Genomic DNA, 8,945 nt, shown 5'->3' with positions numbered 1-8,945 from the left:
AATTTGTGTATTTATACAGACATGCATTTATTTATTTGCATATGAATTTATTTATTTGTGTATTTATTTATTTATTGTTTTTGCAGGTTTCGTCCTCCATAGTATTCTAAGAGTTTTCTTTGAATAGAAATTGACTTGTGTAGTATAAAACTCGCTGGAAAGCCATAGTAGGCTAATGTGTAATTCGGAAGCTCTTTTGAGTTGATTCTTTTTAGTGAATCAGTTGACTGGTTCACAGATCATTCGGAGTGATTCATTAGTAAATCAGTCTTCATTTGAATATATTAAGATTATATATTAATTGAATATACAAGAATTGTATAATATTCTGAATAATAAACTCTGAATAAATTGAATAATATTCATATCCAGTAATAAAAAACAACAGGAAAAGTGTGAGAACCTTGTCTCTGTAGTTCATTGCACACTAAAGTTACACACTCAGATGATTTTACTTGTAATTTGTATTTGGGACAACCTGCGTTCAACCTTCTCCTGTATAGGCAGCAAATGTGTGTCATCTTGACAGGCCAGTGTCTTTAAAGCTATTCCATCCAATAAGCTCAGGTTGGTATGATAGAAACCAGATGGACTTAGGCTAATGTTCCTAATCCCCTCTTAAATGGCTCTCATGGCCCCTGGGACACCAAGGTGAACGGCCCTGTCCCATGCTGTTGTTCTCAGATCAGATGGATGCCAGTGTGCCACCCCCTGCCTCAATTTACTCCAGATTTAGTCCGGTGGTAATTCATCTTGTGAACAGATCTGTATTTTACACCTCGATTCTCCTCAGAGACCTGCATAGATCAGTGTCGCTGGAGCAACAGACCAGCTCATGTTCCGAATAGTGATTTGTGGGAAAATCACTTGGTATCTGTGTCATTCTTGTCTTTTTTTTTTTTTTCCCCTCTCTCACCTATTTGATTCAGTGTTTTTGAGTGGTGGCTGTGTTAGAGATGTATTCGCCACAGAGGAAGGACTTCGTCTCTCTGACGCTGGGAGACCAACACAGCCGCAGCTACACCAACGGCAAGCACCGGAGACAGTCCTGCTGGAGGGTTAGTGCCTGGGTATTTTCTTCTTAAAATGGCATCTAAACTCTTTACTTGGTTTTGCAGGAAAAAAATATGAAGCATTATGTATTTTTCATTCATTACCGGTGATGTTTGAAGGCTGATGGCTTCTGCCTCTTTATTTGTTTGTGTAAATGAGTGCCATTTTCCTGTCTGCAAGATGTCTTGACATCTGTTTAATATTCTGAGAACAAAATGCTGGCACTGTAGTTGTTGTGTTCAGTCTTAGGAAACCACAGGTGTCAAAACCCTTGTATTTTCCCTCTTTTATTTAATCTACTAATTTGTATATACTCAATTGTCTCCAAAAAGCAGATGCGCACTCCCTGCTTAGCCGAAACACATACGTTTAGCTTGAAAAATTTACTTTTAATTTAAAAACATAGCTTAAAGGTACCATTCACCAAAAAATGAAAACTCTGTTACAGTATTTTTTAATCACCGTCATGTCTGTCTAAACCACATGCTGTTATTTTTTTTCTTGGTAACCCAGAAGGAGGATCTTGTTCATGCAACACCAGTTCAATGTGATCGTGTCATTTAAACAAAAAAAAAATTTGAGAACACAAATGGTTAAAGTTTAATTTAGTCTATTCCTCACACAAAGCTATGGGCGGCATTGATATTAATATGAAATGTTGCTTTAGCATCAAATCAGCATATTAAAATGATTTCTAAAGAATCATGTGACACTCAAAAGTGAAGTAATATCAACTGAAAATTTTGATTTGATATCATAAATTGTATTTTAAAATACAACGGTTCTTTTAACTTGTAATATTTCACAATATTACTGTTTTTACTGTATTTTTGATCGAATAAATGCAGTCTTGGTGAGCTTAAGAGACTTCTTTTAAAAAAACATTAAAAAGTCAACTTACCCCAAACGTTTGAAAGGTATTGTATTGAATTTTTTGTTCACAGAAGAAAGAAAATTATGCAGGTTTAAACAATATGCCGGCGAGGAAATTAATGAATTTTTGAGTGAATTGTCCCTTTAATGTCTTCCATTATCCGAGATTCACGTCGAATTAATTAGTTAGGTTGATTCAATTATAAAGAGGTCTGTACTGAGAGAAAACTTGAGGGATAAATCACATTTTGTTTCCATGTAGCTGTATTTTTTAGTACTATATTTGGCAGTCATTGCAATTGCCACATCAGCCATCAAATATAAAATTGCTGCACTTTCCTCCAATTGTCCTTGAATTGTTTGTGTTTGTTTTGGCAGAAATGGAAGCAGCTGTCTCGGCTTCAGCGCAGTCTGATTCTTTTCCTGCTGGCCTTCCTGTTCATCTGTGGGATTCTTTTCTATCCCAGCCTGACGGAGCAATGGAGAGGTACTTCATACATCCACCTTTAATGACATTTCACTGGATATGAAAGGTGAAAACACAAAAGTTGGATGATTGGTACAACCTCTGCCCGTTTATATTAGCTTCTGGGGAAGAAATTTTATTAAACATCACGCCGTTTGCTATTAATAATTCACATATGTATTTCTGTCTGTTCTTTCTCCAGGACTCTCTGATAGATCATTGAAGGAGGACTGGGTTGAAATGGATAACCGAGGTCTCAGGCCCATTCCTCCTGGCCTCATCCCAAAGATCCCGCCAGGAGTTGTCCTGGGGGTCCAGGACATCCCGCCAGAAGTGATGCCAGAGATTCAAAGACCAAGCATTCCATTACTTCCCAAACCTCCAGCTATGGTTAGTAGGAATTAGGGTTGCAAAAAGGTGGAACATTTCCAGTAAATTTGGGAAACATTCCAGGATTTTTTTTTTTATATTCTAGGGATTTTTGGAAAGTTTCTGGAAATTTACCGGAAATTTTCCACCCCTTTGCAACCCTAGTTGGAATACTTCTCAGATATTAAGGATCTGCAAAATAGTATATTGTTCACTTTATCATTTCTCTACTCATTTGCAAAGGTTTTTTTTACAGCTCCTGCTAAAAAGACCAGCTTAAACCTGGTCTTTAAACCAGAATTGTACTGTATGTTTCTTAATTCAGTATTTAGTATTATTATATTAATAAATTAAAATGATACAAGAATTACAGCTGCTTCTAAATTCCAAATAAAATCTTTAAAAATAATTTAATATTAATATTAAATCATTTAAAAAGATACAAAAAGGTACAATTATTTCTAAATACAAAATTAAAGCATTATAAATCATTTAATTAATTAATGAATATTAATAGTAATAAAGAAAATAATGAAAAATATACCAAAATTTGCTAGTATTTCTAAATAAAGTAAATAAATAAATACGTTTTAACAATATTTAAAAAATGTGATTGTTTCTAAATTTAAAACAAAACCATTAAAATAAATAAATGTTATTTATATTAGAATTATTATATTAATAATTTTAAAAAGCTACAATTGTTTCTATAACAATGAAAATATATCATATTAAGTCATTTAAAAAGATACAAAAATTAGGATTATTTGTAAATACAAAATAAATATAAATCAATCAATTAATTAATATTAATAATAATAAAGAATAATCTAAATTCAAAATAAAAGGGTTAAAATAAATATACTGAAACAAATATTTAAATATTTGTATATTTTAATATTTTATTAAATTAAACCACAACCATGCTGATCTAAGCACATTCATTCACCTTCTTAAAAGATACTAGATTCTTCACCTACTCTTGTGTTTTTATGTTGGGCGGTTTGAATCTGCAGAGGAAGCCACCTAGCAAGCGTGGTCCTCCAGTCCTACAGAAGCGAGGGAATGTGTCAGACTGGCAGGTGAAAGATGGAGAAGAAGCCATGGTCAGGAGAGATGAAGACGGAGGGAAAGAAGCAAAAACAGTCATTAGGTTTGGCTTATTACATTCAAGAAATTAGGCCATTTTATATGAGAGTTTTGATAATGATGATTTGCCTAGGATTAGACTTTGACATTTATTTGCTGTTGGCTTAGTGTTTAACCTTTTGAATAAGTAGAGGTATTAAAGCTCAGACAGTAATTATGAGATTTATTGACACTTATTGTTATTAGTCTCACTGCTTGGAGCCCATACATACAATGATAGAGAGTGTGCTGAAAATATCACATTGTTTGTTCCACAAAAATGTGAGAGTGAGTAAATAACAGAATTTTCATTTTAGGATGAACTCTCCTTTTTAGAAAGTGCAGAGAAATACACAACAGTAGCTGAAGATAAAGACTCATGTGCAGTGCTAGAGCCCTAGGGAAGAGTTTATTAACAGTAGAGCTGGTAACACAGAGTTGTGATGAGCTTTCATTTCCTCCAGCTGTGTCCTGTTACAGGACTCCACCTCCCGCTCGTGTGTAATTGCGGTTATAATCGTGAGGCGTGTGGGAGGAAACGGTGCGATTACAGGTGTTGAATCTCTGGGTTGGATCTTAGATAAACTGCTGTCATAACTGATGCCAGTTTTTGGATTCCTAGCTGGCGCGGGGCGATGATCGAGGCGGAGCAGGGGACGGAGCTTCAGTCCACCGCCCATGGAAAAGAAGGAACCGTGGCTGATGACGAGGAAGCTGCCAACTTAAAACCAGGTATCAGAATTCATCCTGTAATTTGAGGCATTTGTCCATGCCAAAGTTTGGCTTGTGCTAAAGATCAGCCATCACAGACATGTGATCATCTGAATGTCTTTCTGTGACAGTCACAGTGAAGGCCGTGGATCGTGTGGAGGTGGTGCAGGAGGCCTTCAGGCACGCATGGAAGGGCTATAAGGCCTTTGCGTGGGGTCATGATGAACTGAAGCCCATATCTAAGACCCATGGAGAGTGGTTTGGCCTGGGCCTAACTCTCATTGATGCACTGGACACCATGTGGATCCTGGGACTGAAAGACGGTGAGTTTGTTTCATAACCACTGTGCTCCGATTTCAGATGTATACTATTTTTTTCTTTCCTATTGTCAAAATGAGTGTGTCTTCAGCCACAGGCACTTTCATTTCCCAGATGTTGATTTTTATTAAAAGTGACCATTTGTCTATTTGTTATATAACGGCCACATTAAAACTGAGTTGGATTTATTTATTTATTTATTTTATTTTTTTGCTATCTTTCAAATGGCTTTTATGTATAGATTTTATGACTTTAGCATTATCTTGCAATCTTAGAATAGGAAAATACATCCATAAAAATCATTTTTGTTATTTACTGTGTCAGTGAAGCGTATTCTTTTGATGAAACATGAGATGTGAAGGAAATAAAGAAAAATCAAGGTAAACATAAAATTACATTTTCTTTTTTCTTTTTTTTGTATTGTGTGTTCCAGTCAAGCTGCAATTTTGTCAAATTACAATATGCAAATGACAATTTTAATTGTCCTTTGTTGGACATTGTTAGTAGATCAATTTAAATTAGAGAGTGTGTTTTGAGAAAGTCCGCAGAGACAAAAGTTCCAAAATCTGAAGAAACACCCATGAAAAAATATATATTAAGCAATAAAAACTTCAAATAATAATAGAAAAATAATATTTTTTTTCTTTATGTCCCTCCTTTTGCCTTTTCCCCCTCTCTCTCTCTCTCTCTCTCTCTCTCTAATTCTTTCTGTAATAGAGTTTGCAGAGGCCAGGAAGTGGGTTGAGACAGAATTATCCTTTTCCAAGAATGTGGATGTGAATCTTTTTGAGAGTACCATCCGTATATTGGGGGGTCTCTTGAGCACATACCACCTGACCGGAGATACTCTCTTCCTGGATAAAGCTGTAAGTACTTCATGTCTTAGTAGCATCTCCATTATCATTCATTTTTGTCCTTGTAAATGTAAAGTATAGCTTTAAAGGTTTATTTCAACAGACCACAGAACTCAATACATGTTGTGTCTCTTTTCTTGCAGAAAGACATCGGGTTCAGATTAATGCCTGCATTCAAAACCCCATCTAAAATCCCCTACTCTGACGTGAACATTGGTAAAGGAACCGCTCACCCTCCACGATGGACCACAGACAGCACAGTCGCAGAGGTGACCAGCATTCAGCTGGAGTTCAGAGAGCTCAGCCGACTCACACAGGACCCACAGTACCAGGTACTTTGTCTAGGTATCTTTTTCATTTTTTACTTTTTAAAAAAAAATATTATTTTACCTTTTTATTTAAATGTATGTTAAAAAAATTATTTGAATTTAAATGTATTTCTTCATTTTTTTACAAATGTTTAAAAGCTTCGTCTGTTTTGGATTTTATTTCATTTTTCGCCCTCTGTTTTAGAATGCAGTGGAGGAGGTGACCAGACAGGTTCACCGATTGGAGGGAAAGCGTGACGGTCTGGTACCCATGTTTATCAACACAAACAGTGGGAAATTCACACGTCGAGGGGCCTTTACGCTGGGGGCCCGTGCGGACAGCTACTACGAGTACCTGCTCAAACAGTGGCTACAGGGTGGCAAGAAAGAGACTGAGTGAGTTAACAGCAGATACAAATGCAGCTTTGACTTTCAGTGCTTAGACCGAGTGTCAATAGCCCACTGGTGCTTTTAGCTAATGGGTTCCAGGGAATTGGTGATGCACACTGAGCCTAATGTACTGAGGTTATGATTCTGGTCACAGATGGGCTGATATGATTGATTCACATTGTCAGTCACTGAAAGGGTGAATTACACCAGAAAAGGAAATAAAAAAACTCTGAGCACGTTTTAATCATTACATAAGGACTGCTTTTTGAAAACCGTAGACATGCTACTTGGCCTTGACAGTGATAAATGTACAGGGCATTGGAAACCTGGAGGTGACTTCAGTGCATTCACTATTGGATCATTTTATTCTGATGTCTTAGTCATTTCTTGGTGGAATTAGTTTTAAGAGGTCTTAAATTATATTTTGTATTTCAAGTGCAGGTGCTTCTGTTTGAATGTTAGCGTCTGCATTCTAGCACTTAAAAAAACCTCTTGTGAATTAGAATAAAGGTGAAGTGTGTAATTTGTGCACATCTAGGAACGTCAAGCAGTCACAAAAATAATGCTCGTTTTAAAACCGGCTTTCTGAACAGCCATTGGACAATCAAACCGATAGTCCAATCCCGAATTCACTGTTGGTCCAGTGTTGCTCAACGTATTTTAATATAAAAAAGAAAAATAGTAAACTGGTATACTAATGCAATGTTTTTAACTGGATTTCCATCATCACTATTACTCATACTTATTTAGTAGGGATGCACAGTGGTATGCATTTTATGTATTTAATTTTATTTATTTATTACAGTTAGTTGATATTTAATTGAATGTTTCTTTCCTTTATTTTACATTTAATTTGCCTGGTTTAATCTAACACTCAAAAGGAAATTACTCACTCATAATTTAAAAAAAGGGAGAAAACTATATATATATATATATATATATATATATATATATAGTACATTTATATACTTATGCATTATACTGATCAATATCAGTTGATATTGGAAATATATTGGATATTTACTTCTGTATGCTTATTTTCTCTATTGCATTTAGATTACCTTTGCCATTTAATGCTTGCAAATAATTTAATAACAATGCAATCTTATCAATTTTTTATGCCATTATACTTTTAGAATTTTATACTATTTTTATACTGTTCATTATAATATCATGCTACCTAAAATCACTTGTAGCATTTAAAATTATTGATTTTATTTTGTTTTATTTTCTTTTTTTCTTTTTTGAGGTGAGGTGTGCTATTACTTTTCTAACCAGTTGAACTTAAGTTTTGACAGTAAATGAGTGAAAAAGCCCCTGCAAGACAGCAGCATTATGACAACAACTGTCACAGGCACGTTTTGCACATGTCCACCATTAGGGACGGTGCCAAGGTGCCTTCGCTCCTGGCGAAATGCGACATCAACCGTTTTCTGCATTTGACAGGATGTTATTCTGTCTTCCTGTTCTTTCTGCCGGAGCTTGACGAGTCATTGTCATTCACCTCAGTGCTTCTGCTCACACCTGAGTCTCGTTAGACTCCCACTGTGTTGCCATCACATACACTCGCTCCTCGCTGATAGTATTTTTTTCATAGGGTTCAGTTTTGAATAACTCAATAAAAAGGTGTTCACTGGGGTTCAGTAAACTGACTCTTAATGAGGTTTGATAACTGTCTCTGGTCAGGAATATCAAATCAACCCAAGACCAGGTCAGTGATGGATATGCTAGTCATTGATGTGGAAGGTGGTTCATTTAAATGACCTCTGTATCCTGATTCCTGTCTGTGTAATCTCTCCAAGACCTTAATGGGGTTGAATCGCAGCTCTTACTTTTTGATTTTATGTATTACACTTATGAGTATCAACTGAAGTCTGGGGTGCTCCCAATGTACAATTAAAATGCAGTAGCTCATTTTGCCTCTAGAGGGCAAACTTAATCACTTCAAATGCAGAGTGTGATGCATCTATACCTTTCCAGGCTGCTAGAGGACTATCTTCAGGCTATAGAAGGTGTCAAAAAGAATCTCTTGAGACAGACTTCTCCTAGCAAACTGACCTTCGTTGGGGAGCTGTCCAACGGCCATCTCAATCCCAAAATGGTGAGTCATAACTTCACCACATTTCTGCTGCCAAGTGTCGTTCTTAATTAATTGTTCACTGAAAAAATGAAAATTATGTTGTTATTTGCTGACTTTCATGTTGTTCCAAACTTGTATGCTGTTTTTGTCCCGTGGAACACAAACTTGGAAATGGCAAAAAATTCTACTTTAATATTCCGCATGGACAAATGACAGCATGCGGATTTGGAAAAACAGTTCATAATGACAGAGTTTTAATTTTTGGTTGATTTTTTTTCCTTATGTGGTTACACTATAAATAGCTTTAATCTATACCACACAGCACAGCATCTGATCCTATAATCTCCAGGATTAAATCTTATTACAAATCTTAAAAAAAAAAAAAAAAAAACTGT

At 35.7% G+C, this 8,945-nt stretch overlaps 1 protein-coding gene across 1 annotated transcript in view; it reads left to right on the top strand.

Moving 5' to 3' along the window:
• The window catches only part of man1b1a (mannosidase, alpha, class 1B, member 1a), a 17,910-nt gene that overhangs the window by 1,088 nt on the left and 7,877 nt on the right, over positions 1 to 8,945 (top strand). The window contains exons 2-12 of the mRNA XM_016286159.1: positions 652 to 743; positions 930 to 1,058; positions 2,305 to 2,413; positions 2,595 to 2,782; positions 3,778 to 3,914; positions 4,512 to 4,621; positions 4,732 to 4,923; positions 5,636 to 5,784; positions 5,916 to 6,104; positions 6,286 to 6,476; positions 8,451 to 8,571. Of these exons, the coding sequence (XP_016141645.1) occupies positions 957 to 1,058; positions 2,305 to 2,413; positions 2,595 to 2,782; positions 3,778 to 3,914; positions 4,512 to 4,621; positions 4,732 to 4,923; positions 5,636 to 5,784; positions 5,916 to 6,104; positions 6,286 to 6,476; positions 8,451 to 8,571 (1,488 nt within the window). The 5' untranslated portion in view covers positions 652 to 743; positions 930 to 956. The remainder of the gene's footprint in view (positions 1 to 651; positions 744 to 929; positions 1,059 to 2,304; positions 2,414 to 2,594; positions 2,783 to 3,777; positions 3,915 to 4,511; positions 4,622 to 4,731; positions 4,924 to 5,635; positions 5,785 to 5,915; positions 6,105 to 6,285; positions 6,477 to 8,450; positions 8,572 to 8,945) is intronic.

The sequence above is a fragment of the Sinocyclocheilus grahami genome, unplaced genomic scaffold (genome assembly GCF_001515645.1).
Source record: "Sinocyclocheilus grahami isolate Dianchi unplaced genomic scaffold, SAMN03320097.WGS_v1.1 scaffold207.1, whole genome shotgun sequence".
NCBI lineage: Eukaryota > Metazoa > Chordata > Actinopteri > Cypriniformes > Cyprinidae > Sinocyclocheilus > Sinocyclocheilus grahami.
Note: the sequence above shows the minus strand (reverse complement) of the source record. Positions and strands in the feature narration are given on the sequence as shown.